Source organism: Chlorocebus sabaeus, chromosome 18 (assembly GCF_047675955.1).
Source record: "Chlorocebus sabaeus isolate Y175 chromosome 18, mChlSab1.0.hap1, whole genome shotgun sequence".
NCBI classification, from domain to species: Eukaryota; Metazoa; Chordata; class Mammalia; order Primates; family Cercopithecidae; genus Chlorocebus; species Chlorocebus sabaeus.
In genome coordinates this window covers 49,669,292-49,689,750 of record NC_132921.1, presented here as the reverse complement: position 1 = coordinate 49,689,750, position 20,459 = coordinate 49,669,292, and the positions used below count along the sequence as shown (strand labels likewise).

Sequence of the window (20,459 nt, the reverse complement as noted above, 5' to 3'; positions counted from 1 at the left end):
ATATTCTTAATATATGCAACTTGAATGGAAGATTAAACACAGAAATACTAACAAAAACTAAGTTATTAAATGATAAAATAATTTACCATTCATATAAATGATAAACTCTGCTGTTTAGATGAATTTGAAGGCCTTTATGTATATTCATCTTTAATCAACACTTCAATGCCTAAATTTTTCTTTCAGATTCCTAAAAACTCAAATTAACAAATATCCATTTTTTTCAGTCCAGAAAATAGAATCTCAAAAAGAAGTAACAAATAGGTCACAACTAGAACATGGAGGAGAAATTTTGAGTCCGAGTCTCTGTGCTAGCCTCTGACTAACATTCTAACTAAGTGCTTTTAAAATGTTTAGCCCCATTAGTCATCAGAGAAACGCAAATTTGAAAGCAGAGTCCTCCAAAAGGACTACAATTAAAAATAAATACTGGCCAGGTGCTGCCACACACTTCTGAAATCCCAACTCTTTGGGAGAGCTAGGCAGAAGGATTACTTCAGGCCAAGAGTTTAAGACCAGCCTGGGCAACATAGCAAGATCCCATCTCTACTAAAAAAAAAAAAAAAAAAAAAAGCCAGGTGTACACTTGTAGTTCCAGCTACTTGGGAGGCTAAGGTGAAAGGATGGCTTGAGCACAGGAGTTCAGGGTTACAGTGAGGTGTGATTTTGCCACTGTACTGTAAAATGGGCAACAGAGCAAGACCGTGTTTCTAAAGTAAGTAAATAAATAAATAAATGACAATATTAGATGGTACTGTGAATCTGAAACTGGATCTCTCAGACATGATGTTAAGCATAGAAAAATGCATAATGCTTTGGGAAAACTTTCTGGCATTGTTTACTAAAGCTGAACATGTGTATTCTTTGGCCCAGAAATTCACAAAATAAATGAACGTTTCATTTTAATAAATAAATGCATTTAAGTGCATATTTCAAATGTTGTGGCCTGAAAAGCTGGAAGATTTGAATTGTCATAAACTGAAATAGGGAAGAATGCAGGTTATAGAGTGGTTCCACATCTGAAGTACAATTTTAGGACAGTTAAACTTGAGATACTTGCTAGACATCTAAGTGGAGATTAAGAGTTGGCAGTTAGATATATAAGATTTGTTATAAAAGACCAAGCACTGGGGTTCTCAAATTTTGGGGGTTTGAGGAGATATAAAGAAACCAGTAGAGGGAACTGAGAAGAAGAATCCAGAAAAGTAGCAAAAACCATGACGAATGTGTTCTGGAAGCCAAAAGAAAAAAATTTCCAAGGCTAAGGGTATAATCAATTTGGTTAAGTGGTGTGTGTAAGTTAATTAAGATGAGGACAAAAGAATAATGATTAGATTTAGCAAAATGGAAATCACTGGTGACCTAAGGTTTAATGGCAATGGTAAAAAGAAAATTGGGGTGTATTTAAGAAAGGATGAGAGATATAATGGTCAAGTAAGATTTATTCTAACAATTCAAGGTTCAAATTAGAAAATCCATTAATTTAATTTACTGTATTATAGATAATGAGAGAAATATTACATGAGCTTCTCCATAGAGGCAGAAAATTTTCTTGAGAAAATTCAATACCCATTCCCAATTTTAAAAACTACTCAATACATTGAAAGTGACAATACTTTACTAACATGATAAAACATATATTGAATCTTAAAGCCAGCATTATATTTAACGGACTAGAAATACTAGTAGCAATCCCATTAAGAGTGTGGCATAGCAAGGATGCCACTTATTTCCACTACTATGTAACATTGTATTAAAAGTATTAACCAATGTAATCAGATAAAAAATAATGATTGAAGGCATAAGAATTAATAAAAAATATCTCTAATTGCAGATGAAATAATAGCATTCCTGGAAAACCCCAGACAAATGATGATGAGTAACATAAATAATTTTTAAAATTAGTAAATTAGTACAATAAGAATTATCATTATTTACTTCGTAAACCAAATATAACCAGTTAGAAGAATTAATAACAAAGAAATCCTCAACTAGACGTACAAAAAATTAAGAATACGCTTTTCAAAATCTTGCAAATTCTATATAAGGAAATCTTTTAAAAATGCTCCTGACACAAAATGTAATTGAACAATTTGAATAGTATCATCTTATTGACTTAAAATAATGCCTGTTTACTATCCCCTGTTTCTATAAGTCAGAATGCTGGTGAGCTAGGTCAGGACTCTGCTTAGGGTCTCACAAGCTGTAATGAAACTTTCAGTTGGCCTGGGCTCTCCTTTAGAGGCTCTGGGGGATAAACCATTTCTAATCTCATTAAGGTTGTAATCTCATTACAGTTCCAGGCAGAATGTATTATCTTTTCACAGTTTCTATGTGGCCCCCTCCCATCTTCAAGTCAGCAATGACTGGCTGAGCGCTTCTCATGCTTTGGAACTCTCTGACTCTACATTTCTCTGACTTGTTCTGCTCTCAGCCAGAAGAAAATTATGCTTTCAAAGACTCATGTGATTACCATTACAATCCAGGATAATCTCCCAATCTAATGGCACTGATTATAAACACAATTACATCTACAAAATCCTTCTGCCCATATAACCTTGCATATTTACAAGCATGACATGAAGGGCACAAATTATGAGGGCCCAGATTCTGCATACCACACTGCACTCCCTGGGTCCAGGATCCACATCCCACCCATACGCAAAATACATTCACCTCCTCTGAGGGTGCCCACAAATCTCCAACCAAAGCACAAACTTGCATCTAAATGTTATTATCTCTAATGTCCAAAATCTCATCATCTAATCAAGTACAGATGAAACTATATAGGTTTGATATATCCTGGGGTGAAATGTCTTTGTTTTTTTGGAGCTTTGAAACTAAAGAAAGAAATTATGACTTTCCGATGATCCTAAAATACATACATATATATACACACACATATATATACACATATGTACATATATATATATTTATTTCATGAGAAAGAAGCCAAATCCATCATTTTTTAAAAAGATAATCACTTCTCTATTTTTGGCTACACTAAAGTAGTTGAGAAGTAACACCCTTAAATTTCCTTGATGCCCTCTTGTTTAAGAAGCCTATAAATCCACCCTTCTAAAAGTAACTTCAATTAAAATTGATTAAATAATATTTTTATACTATGCCTAAACATAAAACTAAAATTTTAGCATTTATATACAGAATATAGGTTTTATTGTGTCATATACAAAATCAACACAGCAGCTAGAAAGTGACTGAATTTACCAACCTTGGAGCATTTTATCCTTTAGAGAATATTACTATTCGCAACCAGTACTGACAGTATTTAATACACAGAAATTACCTCTAAATGCAGACTGTGAAGTACAAGAAATCTGCTGGACAATATGGAAAGATAATATATATAAAATTAAAATGGATAGATTCATCTAAGAGTTAATCATATGGAATCAAATGTATACAAAATTACAGTGATTTTAAATATGCGCTATTTATTGCAAAGAGAGTAAGTTTTCTTAGCTCTCCATTTCACTGAAATCAATTACAAAACTTCCAAAATCTATCTCTTTTACAATATAATAATCATTAAAGACAAAAACAATTTTTATCTTAAAAATTAAATAATTTAAATCATAAGGTATATGAAGGAAGGACACCTCTAGATTTAAACAATTTAATCACCAAGAGTTATTATGTAGTTTTGGTTATGTTTAAATGTTCAAAACTTATTTTATATTCAAGGAAGTAAAGCCAATGCCAACATCTAAATTATACAATTAAAGGGTGAATATAGTACAAAATTGTGAACCAGTTGCCATACAAGATCCAATAGACAATGCGACAAGTCTTATAACCCCATAGAGTTAATGATATGAAATTCAATTCATAAAGATGTCTTCTTAAAAGTGGATTGAAAAAGGGTAAAGTTAAGGTTTTAAGAATTTTGGAAAATGTGAAAATACTGGCAAATTATTTAAGCTTTGGCAGAATGCTAAGATATATCATTTTTACCTGTGCTTCTTATAATACTGTATAATATAATTCATTATTTGTTATCACAATACCGTTTTGCTTAAAATGAATAGTTACGTTCAATTTAAAAGTTTTAGAGATATTTATTACAGCTTCGTTTATAATACTTAAAAATTAAAACACACTTAATATCCAATGACAAGGGTTTAAGAAACTCTAAAGAGAGACAGGGCAAGATGGCCAACTAGGTGCAGACAAGTGGAACAGCTCCCATGGAGGGACTGAGACTACTGGCGTGCTTTTAACAGATCTTCAGAGGGAAGACACCAAGAGTGGACACAGAAGCTGGGTTGAAGGGGGAGAAAGCTGGGAATGCTGCAAGGGCTATCGCATATGGGGGCTCATTTTTGAACCACAACTGTTCCGGAGGAATGGGTGAGTGGAACTGGCTAGGAGCAACCTGCTCTTGCCATGGGCCTCTGAAACCCCAGCAGGAAGGGACCCCTCGACCACCATGGACACTTGAGGTGGCAAGGAGAGCCTCTTCGAGAAGTGGTAAGGGCAGCAAGCCAGCTGATGTAGAGCCTAGAGGGTTTGGTGCCAGAGCATCTGTAGTGCAGCACAGCTAGGGGTGGCCCTACCTCTAGGCTCGACTTGCTCCTGTAAGATTCTTTAGCCCTAGCGGAACGGTGGGATCTCTGCAAGGTGGTTGTGCACATCAGATGGGACTAGTCTGACCTGTGCACTCTTTAGTCTGCTGGCCTCTCACGGGTCCCCAGCCTGGCCAAACCTGCTTATAGGGCAGTCTCGAGTGGGGCCCACACCATAGCTTCTGCATCGGTAAACCATACCTAACCAAAGAGAGCTCCAGTAAGATGGTCCCCTGTGGCCACACACCAGCCCACATGCTCGCTCTCCATACTTCAGCGCTCCCTGGGCTCACAGCAACTCACCACATCACTACCCTGGCACATGTCTGCACGGGAGAGTTTTTGCTTTACTTGCCCTGCTAGCACATGGGAGTGCAGCTGGAACCTCAACATCCCTGATCATGGCCATTTCTGAGAGCCTTGGAGGACCCAGAGCCAGCAAGCCCCGCCCCCGCCAGTGCCTCACCCTTGTGCTAATACTGTGCAGAGAACAAGGAATCCTCTCACACCCTGAGTGATCACTCCTGCTTGCAGGGCACAGAGAAGGCACCCAGACCTGCCAGGGCCAGCACTCTGGCCCCGAGACAACACCACCTCCAATGCAACCACACACAGAGTCTCCAGCAGGGGCCTCCTTTCCCCACCCCCTGACAAGCTACATTGCCTCTGCCACTGTGGTGAAAGCTGGCAGGGAGACAGACGCCCCTGCACCCACTAGCACTCTGCTGCAGCTGTGGCACCTTGGCTTCCCCAGTGCAGGCCAAACCTCAAGGAGCCAAGAGCAAAGTCAGGGCTCAATACAAGTCCCCCCAGGTCAGAGCATGCAGTCTAGGAGTTGGGAGATGAACACTGGCCCCCTTAAATCTCCCAGAACCGAAGTCAGTCGGCTGAATCCACCTTATATCACAATTAAACACCCAAGGTCATCAACATGATTACAAAAAAAAAAAAAACAAATCCGAAGGTAACCAACCTCAAAGACTGAAGGTAGATAAGCCCACAAAGATAAGAAAGAACCATCACAAGAATGCTGAAAACCCAAAAAGCCAGAGTGGCTTCTTTTCTCCAAGTACCACATTACCTTTCCAGCAAGGCGTCGGAACTGGGCTAAGATACTCGAAATGACAGAAATAGAATTCAGAATATGGATAGGAATGAAGATCATTGAGCTACAAAAGTACATTGAAACCCAATGCAAGGATGCCAAAAATCATGATAAAATTATTCAGGAAATGACAGACAAAATAGCTAGTATAGAAAAAAACTGGCTAGCCATATGCAGATTGAAATTGGACCCCTTCCTTACACCACAAACAAAAATTAAATCAAGATGGATTAGAGACTTAAATGTAAAACCCAAAACTACAAAGACCTTGGAAGACAACCTAGGCAACACCACTCAGGACATAGGCACAGGCAGAGATTTCATGACCAAGATGCCAAAAGCAATTGCCACAAAACTAAAAATTGACACATGGAACCTAATTAAACTAAACAGTTTCTGCACAGCAAGAGAAAGTATCAATGGAGTAAACAGACAACCTACAGAATGGGAGAAAATTTTTGCAAATTATATATCTAACAAAGGTCTAATATATAGCATTTACAAGGAACTTAAATTTACAAGAGAAAACCAAGTAACTGCATTAAAAAGTGGGCAAAGGACACGAGAAGATGCTTTTTAAAAGGCTTACATGTGGCCAAGCATATGAAAAAAAGCTCAACATCACTGATCATTAGAAACATGCAAACAAAACCACAATGAAATATTATCTCACATGAGACAGAATGGCTGTTACTAAAAAGCCAAAAAAATAACAGATGCTGGGGAGATTGTGGAGAAAAAGGAACGCTTATACCCTGTTGGTGGGATTGTAAATTAGTTCATCGTTGTGTATGACAGTGTGGTGATTCCACAAAGACCTAAAGGCAGCATTCAATCTGGCAGTCCCATTACTGGGTACATACCCAAAGGAATATAAATCATTCTGTTAAAATACACATGTGTATGTATGTTCATTGCAGCACTATTCACAATAGCAAAGACTTGGAATCAAACCTAAATGCCTATTAATGATAGACCTGACAAAGAAAATGTGGTACATATACACCATGAAATACCATGTAGTCATAAAAAGAGCAAGATTATGTACTTTGCAGGGACATGGTGGAAGCTGGAGGCCATTATCCTTTGCAAACTAACACAGGAACAGAAAACCAAATACCACATGTTCTCATTTATAAGTGGGAGCTAAATGATGAGAACACAAGGTTACACAGAGGGTAACAACACATACTGAGGTCTGTGAGAAAGTGGAGGGTGGGAGGAGGGAGAGGATCAGAAAAAATAACTAATGGGTCCTAGGCTTAATACCTGGGTGACAAAATAACCTGGACAACAAACCCCCATGACATGAGGTTACCTGTGTAACAAACCTGCACATGTATCCCTGAACTTAAAAGTTAAAAAAGAAACTCTAAAGCCTTTAAAGTTAATTGTAAAATATAATATTGAAATCAGTTTTTATGTCATGAAAGAAGAAATATGCCATCAATTACTGTATGCATATAATATCATTATTTATATGTATTATAAGGCCTATGTGTTTCTATACAAAAAAAAATTAACAGTGACTACATCTAGATGGCGATATCATAGATCAATATTTTCTATTTGCTTGAGTATATTCTAAACTTTGAGGAATCAGCATTAAGTATTTATGCCTTTCAAAACATGCCTTAAAATAACTTTATGTCATAGTTTCTATAATGAATCCCATCAGATTTTCTGAGGGTTTTAAGGAAGAAAACAGGATTCATTAATAGCAATTGAAGCAGAGTTTGTAGGGCAGATCCTGACTGGAATAATCTTATGTGAGAATGCAAGGAGAGAAATTGAAGACAGAAATGACTTTCAAAGAATTTTCCACAAAGAATATCAGGAAATGCAACTGTACTGTAGCTGTTGGGGAAAGAATGAATACGCGCGCGCGCGCACACACACACACACACACACACACACACACACACATATTAAACATGAAAAACAGGGAAGTGAAAAGTAAAAGTAAAAGAATAAGCCCAAAGAAAAAAGAAATTGTAACTGTAAAAGTACATATTAACACATTAAAAGTTTGAAAATTCTAAAATTATTGAATCTAAAAATCATTTCTTTTTAAATGCATTATTAAACATTTTTAAATCTAATTTAAAAAGTGAAAATACATATACAATTAGAAATAACATAACAGCAAAACTGGAAGCAAGCATTTCATGTCATGCTATGGTAATATATTTGGAAATCTTAATCCATTTAGATTATTTCCTGGGCCATTAAAAAATTCGACATTAACCTCAAGAAGAAATACATAGCCTGATAGGACAATTATGTTATTAAATAAAACAGTGGCCCATGAAAAAGAAAATAATAATTCAAACAATGGAAAAAAATCACCAAGGTGTTCTATCAAATCTTCAAGAGAAAGTTATTTAAATATGTATTAATTATTTAGGTAATAAGAATGGAAGAAAGGTTTCAAAATTCATTTTATAAAGCTGGCATAATCCTGATAAGAGCATCTATCAAATATAGCACAAATTAAGAACACCGGAATACAGAATCACTTATGAATATGGATGTAAAATCTTAAATAAAACCCTTGCAAATCAAACTCAGCAGTAAATTAAAAGAACAATAAACCATAACCAAGCAGAGTTCATCTAATGAATTTAAAAATGGTTAAATATTAATATAATACATCATCTCAATAGGTTAAATGAGAAACTAAAATCATCTTCACAGCATTTTCTATAAATGAACATCTATTCCTATGTACTGCTTTTATAATCAGAGTATATTTTTAAAATCTTTAGCATGGCCATTAGTATATATTTGAAATCAGCATTTAGATAACATTAAGCACTTCTTTAAAATAAAAGATAGTAAAAGTCAATTTCACAGATGTCATTTAATATTTTATATATGTGCCACACAAAATACACACATAAAAAGTGTTGACATCCTATTATTAAAAAAATTAGCAATGTGGATTTTTCTTTATTTTTTATTTTTTATTTTCATTATACTTTAAGTTCTAGGGTACATGTGCACAACATGCAGGTTTGTTACATATGTATACATGTGCCATGTTGCTATGCTGTACCCATTAACTTGTCATTTACATTAGGTATATCTCCTAATGCTATCCCTCCCCCCTCCCCTTTCCCCACCCCACAGCAGGCCCTGGTTTGTGATGTTCCCCTTCCTAGTCCAAGTGTTCTCATTGTTCAGTTCCCACCTATGAGTGAGAACATGCAGTGTTTGGTTTTCTCTTCTTGCGATAGTTTGCTGAGAATGATGGATTCCAGCTGCATCCATGTCCCTACAAAGGACACGAACGCATCCTTTTTTACGGCTGCATAGTATTCCATGGTGTATATGTACCACATTTTCTTAATCCAGTCTGTCACTGATGGACATTTGGGTTGGTTCCAAGTCTTTGCTATTGTGAATAGTGCCGCGATAAACATACGTGTGCATATCCTTATAGCAACATGATTTATAATCCTTTGTGGAAGACAGTGTAGCAATTCCTCAAGGATCTAGAACTAGAAATACCATTTTTTTTTTTTAACCTCCTGAGTAGCTGGGAATACAGGTGTGCACCACCATGCCAGGCTAATTTTTGTATATTTTAGTAGGGATGGGGTTTCACCATATTGGCCAGGCCAGTCTCGAACTCCTGACCTGGTGATCCGCCTGCCTCAGCCTTCTAAAGTGCTAGGATTACAGGCATGAGCCACCATGCCTGGCCAGCAATGTGTAGTTTTCTAAATTTTATCCTATTTTATCTACAAAACACATATATGAATATTGTGTAATGAAACACAACTGTTTTCGTAGTCCAAAAATTGGGGTTATAGGTTGACTCTGCCACTTAATAGCTTTGTGTCTGTTAGAAAATCACTCAATCACTCAGCCTCTCTAGGCTGCCTTCCTATTTGATAAATTGTTATTATTAGAAATAACTATCGCTTCATCTATTTTTGAGAAGGAATTTGCTTAATTTGAAAATTCTCAAGGCAAATGTATGAATCAAAAGGCATAGTTGAATGGGTATTTTGTAGTGTTTAGATCCACACAATATAATATATAGGCTAATATATAAAGTTATGTAAATTAGCTTTCTATGAACAAAAACAATATTCAAAAATTATGAAAATACCAACTAATATACAGAACGAATCCACTTATATGCAACATTTATATGAAAACTAAGTTACTAAAAAATAATTTTGTGTGTCTACGTGATTGTCAATAAAATATAAAATTCATAAATATTTCTAAATCCCTAAAAGTCACTTTTTATTATCAATTGATAAAATCAGAAATAAAAGCCTTTTTATATTACAAGAAACTAAAAGTTGCAGATCATGAAATTATTTTCTTAAAAAACAATTCTGAACCTTGGGAGTAGACTATAAAGTAAACATGGGAAAGGGATTTACAGGAAATTCTTTCTTTTACATTCAAAAAGGATTTTATCTCAACATTACTTTAATGCACTTAGCCAATTTCAAGATGTTTTCTGGCTAACAAAAGCCATTGTTTTTAGAAATAAAAAGGAAATAAAGTGTTTTCAAAGATCCAATGACACAAATTAGAGAAAAGTGTATGTTAATGAGGTAAAGACTCTAAATTGAAAGCATAAAATGTCTTGAAATTAAAAAAAAAATCATTTTAAGTTGTATGTGCAATTAGGCAGCACAAATCTTTTATTTTTCTCTTGAACTGGGAAGTTTCAATTGCATACCAAAAAATAATGCATGGCAATAATGCACAGCATTGCTTTTAATTGAGTGCTTAACATGCACTCTTTGAAAATCTAACTTAAAGGTTTTATAATGAGCAAAATGCAGAAAAAAAAATATATCTAAATTTCATTTTTCTCATCTCTTCTAGAATGCATGATAGTCCCCAAATGATTTCTATAATTAAAAAATATCACTAACCTTATAAATATATACCCAATTTCTCAGCAAAAATAACATTTTGTGGCCGGGGGTGGTAGCTCTTGCCCGTAATCCCAGCACTGTGGGAGGTCGAGGTGGGTGGATCACCTGAGGTCAGGGGTTCAAGACCAGTCTGGCCAACAGGGTGAAACCCTGTCTCCACCAAAAATACAAAAAATTAGTTGGGTATGGTGGCTGACACCTGTATTTCCAGCTACTCAGGAGGCTGCAGCAGGAGAATCACTTACCTCAGGCAGCGGAGGTTGAAGTGAGCCCAGATCATGCCCCTGCATTCCAGCCTGGGCAACAGAGACAGACTCTGTCTTTGAATGAATGAATGAATAAATAAATAAATAAATAACATTGTGTTATAACATTAAATTGAGGAGGGCCAGCGTTGTCATTTTAGAGATGATCAAAGAAATAAAAAACTGATTGTAGGTTTACTGGATAAATATTCCCTTTTTGAAAATTTTATTCATGTTGATATTTTTATAGATGTAGACAAATTTCAGCATGATTATTAAACTGAGGTAACAACTATTTGTCAACAGTATGTAATATTTTTAAAACTTTTATTGATTATGCTATACTTCCTTGGTGCTTTTATAGTAATCCCTGGGAAAGCTACAGGCATTGTTTTAAATTATCGAAGATTCTGTGAATGGCTACTCTCTACACTCCAGGTCACCAAGTTCTTTATAGGCTCACAAGGTGTAGGATTTCCCCCCACCCTCCTATTTACCTTTACTTCCCTCCCTCCCTCCTCCCCTCCCCTCCCCCACTTCCTTCGTTTTCTTCCCTCTCCCTCCTTCCCTTTCTTCCTTCCATTTATTCCTTGATTCATACTCACTTATTCAACAAGCATTTATTGTCTAATATGGGAAAGGCATTAGACAAATTACACAGAGACAAAGAAAGAGCCACAATGCATCTCCTGCCCTTAAAAACCTTACAGTCTTAGAAGTAGACAACTAATCATTAATTTCAACTGAGTGTTATAAGTGCCAGCATAGGGATAAACGCAGAATGTAGAGTTCAAAGCAGAAGGAAAAAAGTTAAGAGATGGTTTCACCAAGGATTTTCTTCCTTTTAAGTTGAGATTTAAAACAAGAGAATTCAGCTACACAATGATAGGATTGAGAGAATGAACAGAGTCAAACAGACATTATATTTTGAGGGAAGAGTATTTATAAAGAGCTGGAAGAATGAAAATATGTGGCACATTCTGTTGTCCTGAGGTTGTTTCAGGTGGTTAGAGTATAGAGTCAGAGGGAAAGTGGGAGCAACAAAGAGGCTGGAGACAGAAACAAGGGCAAATGTAGAGAAACTTGTACTACTATCTATTTAAGATCAGGTTCTTCCTTCTCATTGATGCCATTTCCTCCTCCTCTAGTATTTCAGCCCAGTGTTTTTGCTTTAGCGGGTTGGTTCTTTTGTTTGTTTTTGTTTTTGTTTAGTGTTTTCACCCTTGTCTATTTCTGGATCCTTCTCTCTTGTCTATGTAGCAGTGTAAGTCATTCTCATATGAATTCAGGTTAATATTCTCCACACTGCATGAATGAGAACAAAATTAAGACATTATAAATGAAAATAAAACTTAAAAAAATTTTGAGAATTTCAAATCTTGAATCTTATTTGCAAGAGGTAGAGTTTAAAAATAATAATAATAAAAATGGCTGGGCAGGATGGCTCATGCGTGTAATCCCAGCGCTTTGGAAGGCTGAGGTGGGTAGATCACCTGAGGTCAGGAGTTTGAGACCAGCCTGGCCAACATGGTGAAACCACATCTCTACTAAAAATACAAAAATTCGCCGGGCATGATGGCACACACCTGTAATCCCAGCTACTGGGGAGGCTGAGGTTGGAGAATCACTTGAACCCGTGAGACACAGGTTGCAGCAAGCTGAGATCGTATCACTGCACTCCAGTCCTGGTGACAGTATAAGACTACTATCCCAAGAAATAAAAGAAACAAACAACAAAAAACCTTTTTTTTAAAAAGGTAAAAGGAATTTTAATTAGGAAAGTCTAACACACAGAGTTGTGTGCAAAATATTAACCTGGGAATAAATATAAACAAACATTTATTGTGTAAATTAATAAATTATCTTGATAAGAAAATTAATAAAACGATAGAAAATTGAATATATGTCAGGAGAGGATCACAAAATCCCTAAACTGTTCAGAAAGAAGTTAAAGATATTGAGTATGCTTAACATCTGTCAAGTGAAATATGCATTCCACAAACTTTATTAATAATTCATAACTTCAAACCTTGCAAATAAAAGCATAATAAAAAGCTCAACTCTAATCATTCTAAACTTATGGCTTCAAAATTCATAAAGCAAAAATTAGGAAAAATGAGAAAAGTAACCCATCTCCCTGAGATATTTTAATTCATCTCTCACAGTAATTGATAGAAGTGTCAGAAAATAAACCAGAAATATAAAAGATTTAAATAACACAACTAACACAGATGGCTAAATCAATCTACTTAGAATTGTATCCCCAAATCAGAGAAAACATTTTTGTCAAATGAAATATTTACGCAAATTACCCATATATTAGAACATGAATTAAACCATAATAAATTTTAAATTATTTCTATCATATAGACCAATTTTATAAACATATCAGGATCACATTACAAATCAATTTTAAAAAATAACTTTAACATTAGATGAAGATGGAAGGGTTAATTTGTCTCATCACTGTCTGATTTTGCAAAGACACAGTTTTCCTTTTGGAAAGTTCCAAGAACATTGATTAAGGTTCAATTTGGGAAAACAACTCAAATAAACAGAGATAGGTCATGGGTATGTTTAGAAGTCCCTATCATAAAGACTAGAGTTCTTACTCAATTATTCCATAAGTGGATACAGTTTCAATCATAGTTCCAACACAAATTTTTAAAGAAATGAACCGGATAATCCTGAAACCTATATGGAAGAGCAAGAATCAAGAAAAGCCTAGAACTCAAAAGAAAATATAAGATCAGAGGATTCACTATCACAGATAATTAACACCCATTATGGAATTTTAGTGATGCTGACATGGAGTGTTCAGGTGAAGATGGTCAAATAGATCAAAGTAAAAAGTGAATGGAAAAAGATCCACACAAACATAAAAACCTAATGTGGGAGAGAGAGAGCACTGATTACAGATATATAAACAAAACCCATCAGAAGATTGCATTGTAACAATTTGTTTTATATATTTTACAAAAAATAACTGGAACCTCACTTCACATTACACCCATACATTAATTTCATATTAATTATGCATCACATCTGGCAAGTGAAATATGCATTCCAAAAATTGTAGAAATAGCTTTTTACTTCCAAATTTGTAAATAGAAGGCAGAGTGAGAAAAATAAGCCTCAATTTTAAACATTCTAAACATAGTTTCATCTAAAACTATCACATAAACATTAAAAGCAGAATTCAGAAACATTGAGAATGAAGTAACAGAAAATATTTTTATAATCTCAGGAGTGGGACAATTTCTTAAACAAGTTCACAAAAGGAAAAAGCACAAAGCAATGTATTTATACCTGATACTACATTAAACTGAGATGTCTTTTCATCAGAAGTCACCATAAAGAAATGAAAAAAGTTTGGGTAAATATATTTTTAACATTTGTAACTAGAAAATATTTAGTATCCACAATATATAAATTCTTACAAATCAGTGAGATGACACTCAGTATATAGCAGGAAAATCATGAGCAGGTTTTCACAGAAAAGGAAATACAAATCACCACACAAAAATCATTAAAAATGTTCAGTTCCATTAATAACTAATAACAAACCATAATGAGGTACGATTAAAAAGCCTTATTGTAGAGAAGAATGTCTTTAACTCCAGGTTGGAATGCAAATTGGCATAATAATTTATATATTATTTCCTTTTACTATACTATTATTTATTTTATCTATTATGTTCTTATACAACAGTGAATGAGATATGGCAGGAAAAGAAAGCTTTATCTTCAGAAAAGATGAGTCATAATGAAAGGTCAGATGCTTCCAAGCAGGAGCACACCACTGCTGGTTTTAAAGAAGAAGGGAACAAATAGCTAGGGAATGCAGGCAGCCTCTGAAAACTGAGTGTGATCTCAGGCTGACAGCTGCCAAGGAAACAAAGGCTTCAGTTCTCAAACCATAAGAATTAAATCATGTCAAAACTGAATACCCCAGTTAGAACAGGTAGTATCAAAAAGACAAAAAATAATGAATGCTGTTGAAGATGCAGAGAAAAGGTACTCTCAAACGTTGTTGGTGGGACTATAAATGAATACAGCCACTGTGGAGTGGAGATCACAGCAGTATGAAGATTCTTAAAAAAAAAAAAACCCACTAAAAAAAGATTTACATATGATCCAACAATCCCACTGCTGGTTATATATCCAAAGAAAAAGGAATCAGTATGTCCAAGAGATATCTACACCTTTGCATTTATTGCAGCACTGTTCACAAAACCTAAGATATGAAATCAACCTGCTTCCATCAACGGATGAGTAGATAAGAAAATGTGATACACAATGGAATACTATTTGGCAATAAAAAGGAACGAATTCCTCTTATTTGCAGCAACATGGATGGAACAGGAGGGCATTATGTCAAGTGAAATAAGCCTAGCACAGAAAAATGAATACCATACGTTCTCCTTCATACATGGAAGCTAAACAGGTTGATCTCACAGAAGCAGAGAGTAGAGTAGTGATAACTAGAGACTAGGAAGTGTAGGGGGTAGGGGGCATAGAGAGAGGTTGGATAAGAGATAAAAAATTATAGCTTAATAAGACAAGTAAGTTTTAGTGTTCTTTAGCACTGTAGAGTGACTCTAGTTAATAATAATTCATTCTATATTTTCAAAATCCTGGAAAGAGGGCAATTTTGAATGTTACCAACACAAAGAAATGCTGAATGTTACCCTAATTTGATCATTACAGATTGTATACAGGTATCAAAATATCACATTAGACCCCTTATAAAAATGTACAATTATTATGTGTCAATTAAAACAAAAACTGAATAAGTTCTTGTTTGAAGTTTTTCTTCAGTTTTTATTTTAATTGACACATAATAATTAGACATCTTTATAGGGGTCTATTCTGATATTTTGATACCTGTATACTAAAAATAGTGTTATCCTGGAGTCTCCAGACAGAAATGTCAGGCTACCGATACCCTGATTTTAGTCTTGCCAGTCCTAGGGCAGAGCAACCACTTGAGCCATGCTGTGCCCAGACTTCTGAGTTAGGAAAAGGTTGAGATAATAAATGAGTACTGTTTCAAGATGCTAAATTTGTGGTAATTTGTTAGGCAGCAATAGAAAACTAACATAGGCAAATTGGCTAAATATTAAAAAAATTGGCCAATTGCTATTTAATTATTGACAAAATGTTTGCTATTTATAACTCAAAACAAAAATCAGTATTTTTTATTTTTAAATATGAAAAACTCACCGTTTTTGAAAGAGAATGTAATTCATTTTTTGATGACTTTGTTTCCCTTATTGCTTCAGTCACTTCCTCTTCCTTCTCCTCAATATTAGTATTAACATTTATCACTGATGAAGAGTAATGATCAAATAGACTGGTAAGTTGATACATCTCTCTCCTAGGGAGAAAAAAATATATTTTAAATTATACTTAGGCCAGGCTTGGTGGCTCATGTCTGTAATCCCAACACTTTGGGAGGCCAAGGTAGCAGATTACTTGAGTCCAGGAGTTCAAGACCAGCTTGGGCAACATGGAGAGACAATGTCTTTACAAAAAAAAAAAATGGAAAATTAGCCAAGCATGGTGGCACATGCCTGTAGCCCCATCTACTGAGGAGGCGGAGGTGGGAGGATTGATTGAGCCCAGGAATTTGAGGGTGTAGTGAGCTGTGATTGATTTACTGTACTCCAGCCTGGGTGACAGAGTGAGACCCTATCTCTAAATAAATAAATAAATAAATAAATAAATAAATAAATAAATAATACTTAAATTAGCTTTAACAGTATGAATCAATGGAAATCCATCCCAAAGTAACTTGACAATTTCTAAAAAATACTACTTAGATGTTAAGTAAATAGTGAGGGAAAAAAGTCATCAATAGTATTGTTTCCAAGGGAAAACATAATTGAGAGAAAAATCAATTATAAATTCTTTCAAATAAACTGTCTTTGAATCTGATTTCAGGTAAGAGATTTACACACTTTTAATTCAGAAGCTGGGTAATACAGGGATGGAAAGGTAAGAAAAAAAGAAGAGGAGGCAGAATTGAAAAGACCAAGCAGTTATAGCTTTCACAGCCTTAGAGGTAAAATAAAGGAAATTGTAGCTTAGGAAAACACAGGACTTTTTAAAAAGAAGTAATAGTCAAAGAGTTATTCGTTCCTATATGACCCTCCCAAGAGGACCAGTTCTAGTCTGTGAACCACACAGTCCTTTATCTAATCTAGCAAGTAGAAACCATCTTCCAAATATAAAATTACTTTAGATACTGTTATGGTTGTTTAATGTAGCAAAAAAAAAAAGTGAGAAAATGATAAAATTACCATTTTCATAAAATACCAGCAAATAATATAGATAATTACAACTTTTTAAACACACCTTAAACAAAATAGTAGACTAGGAGATTTATTTGAAACCCATATAAAAGTAAAACTTTATATGTAATAAACTCATACAAGTCAATATGTAATAAAAAAATTATTCAGTAGAAAAAGGCACAGAGAATAAGAACAATCTCCAGTAAATATATGATGTGCTTATTGAATTGGCCCAGATTCTTATGCACCAACCCTGATTCCAGCAGCATGGTCAAAGGAAACTGAAATCTACAATCTCACTATAGAAATGAAAATTAAAGGAACTAACAAATAGGCAAGAACAAGATTCTTTACATTTCCATGTCTGCAGAGTATAGACTTAACCTGTCAGAATCCTAAAAGCCAGTTAGGCAATGAGAGTTAGGTAGCGTCAACATTCAAAATGTATTAATTTCTTTTGAAATTAATTTTTCTTCTCTCAGTGTTATCTGTTGCCTCCAGTCCAGAGAATACACTATGGATTTTTGCCTGAGTGATGGACAATTGCCTACTGCCATGCAATTTAAGAGTTATTATTTTAGTGGTTCATTTATTCCAATTTCTTGATGAAGTTGATGCCACTAATTCCTCAGACTTTTGAGGATTTTCCAGGAAAGCAGTTTATAGTATGCTTGTCTCACTGTTATTTTAAATTTCATCATTGTTATATCAGCTAAATCCAAATAATTTTAGAAGAATAAAAGGGAAGAATCACTCTACCAGTTGTTAAGAATTACTATGCAAACTCTGAAATCAAGAAAGTGTGATATTGGCAGAGGGATAGCCAAATAGATAAATGGAATGGTCATAGACAACTCAGAAATAGAGCTATACAAACATGCCTGATTTTTGACAAAGTTACAAAATCAATTTAATGAAAGTAATTTAACATATGGTGGTGGAATAATTACATATTCATTGGCAAAAAAAGTGAAGCTCAAGCTAAATCTCACATTTTACACACAATCTAACTAAAAATGGCTTATATATCTAAATACAAATTGTAAACCTATAATATTTTTAGAAAACAAACTTCTTTGTTACACGATTAGGGCAAGATTTCTTGTGTGTGACACCAAGTACATGATGAATAAAAGAAGAAAGTGATAAGTAGAATTTTAGAAAAATTAAGAACTTCTGCATTATAAAACACCCTCAAAGACAAAAAGACAAGACTTTACTAAAACATAGAATATATTTGCATATAGCATATCCGATTAAAAGTCTTGCATTTTCAAAATTAAAGAATTCTCTACACACAACCATAAGAAAACAAACATTATAATGGGGAAATGGCAAAATATTTGAACAGACACTGTATGAAAAAGAGACTTCAATAACAATTGAGCACACGAAAAGATGTACATCACAATTTGCCACTAGGGAAATGCAAATTAAAATCATAATGATATATCACTACAAACTTACTAGTCTAGGTTGAATTTTTTTTAAAAAAAATTAGTGTTCTCTTGTAGAGAAACTGGATCTCTCATACATTGCTGGCATTCAGATAAAGTGGTACAGCCATTCTGGAAGACCAGTTTGGCAGTTTTTTAGAAAATTAAATTTACACTTAACATACATCCCCAAAATCACACTTTTTGATATTTATCCAAGAGAAATGAAAAACTTATGTTCACACAAAAACTTCTACATTGATATCCATGGCAACTTTATTCAAAGTAGCAAATAACTGGGAGCAAACTAAATGTCTCTCAAAGGGCAGATGGTTTCAAGCTGTGGGACATCCATACAATGGAATTTCATTCAGTAATAAAAAAGGAATGAACTCTTAGTACCTTCAACAACCCAGACTGATCTCAAATGCGTTATGCCTAATTTAAAAAAAGCCCAAATCAAAAGTTAAATATTATAGGGTTTCATTTATATAGCACTCTTAAAATGGCAAGACTAGAGATAGAGAAAATAATTGTGGTTGTCGGGAGACAGAGAAAGGACAGTTGGTATGAATAAAAATGGTAGCATAGGAAATGAAACTAGTCTGTATTCTGATTGTAGTGGTAGTTACTGAATCTATACGAGATAAAATGGCAAATAACAATAAACACACACACACATACATACATGAAAATATGTAAAAAATCATGAAATGATTAGGCTTATCTCAATTTCCTGGTTTTAATACTGACAACAAGTGCAGTATATACAATACAAGATACTCCCATTGGAAGAAGCTGGAAGAAGGGTACACAAGACTCTGTGTCTAAACTCCTAAGAGTCTACAATTATTTATGAATAAAGATTTAAAAAGCAAAATATTAGATGAAACAGACCTGCATACTTATCAAGACTGAGATAGGACACATAAAAAATCCCACATACTCAAATATGGGAGAGTGAACTCTAGTGGTTCACTTGAAAACCTACAAGGTATCAGTCTAATAAAGAATCATATTTCAGGCTGGGCATGGTGGCTCATGCCTGTAATCCTAGCACTTTGAAAGGCCAAGGCAGGTGGATCACCAGAGGTCAGGAGTTTGAGACCAGCCTGGCTCATGGTGAAATTCTGTCTCTGCTAAAAATACAAAAGAGCCAAGAGTGGCTCCGTGCACCTGTAATCCCAGCTACTCAGGAGGCTGAAACAGGAGAATCACTTGAACCCAGGAGGCAGAGGTTGTAGTGAACCAAGATTGTGCCACTGCACTGCAGCCTGGGTGACAGAGCAAGACTCCATCTCAAAATATAAATAAATAAATAAACAAACAAATAAATTATACAAATACATTGAAATTAAATGACATGTTCCTGAAAGACCAGTGAATGAAGACAAAAATTAAAAATACAATTAAAGAATTAGTTGAAATAAATGAAAATAGAAACTCAATATACCAATTCTATGGGACAAATAAAAAGAAGTATTAGGAGGCAAGTTTATAGCAGTAAATGACTACAGTAAGAACTAGAGAGATTTAAAATAACCTGCTGATGCACTGCAAGGACCTAGAAAAACAAGAACAAACCAAAATTACAATAAGTAGAAAGAAAGAAAGATCAAAAGCAGAAATAAATAAAATCGAGACTAAAAAATACAAGAGATTCACAGAACAAAAAGTTAGCTTTTTAAAAGATAAACCAATGGACAAACCATTAGCTAGATTAACAAAGAAAAAAAGGGAATACCCAAAAACCAAATCACAAATGAAAAAGGAGTTATCACAATGGGTACCACAGAAAATAAAAGTATAATTAGAGATTACTGTAAGCAATTTACATGCCAATAAAATAAAAAACCTAGAGGAAATTGATAAATTTGT

General features: G+C 34.5%; 1 protein-coding gene across 1 annotated transcript in view; it reads right to left on the bottom strand.

The window, feature by feature from the left end:
• CCDC178 (coiled-coil domain containing 178) overlaps positions 1–20,459 on the bottom strand; it is a 483,946-nt gene that overhangs the window by 357,092 nt on the left and 106,395 nt on the right. The window contains exon 11 of the mRNA XM_073006503.1: positions 16,073–16,226. Within this exon, the coding sequence (XP_072862604.1) occupies positions 16,073–16,226 (154 nt within the window). The remainder of the gene's footprint in view (positions 1–16,072; positions 16,227–20,459) is intronic.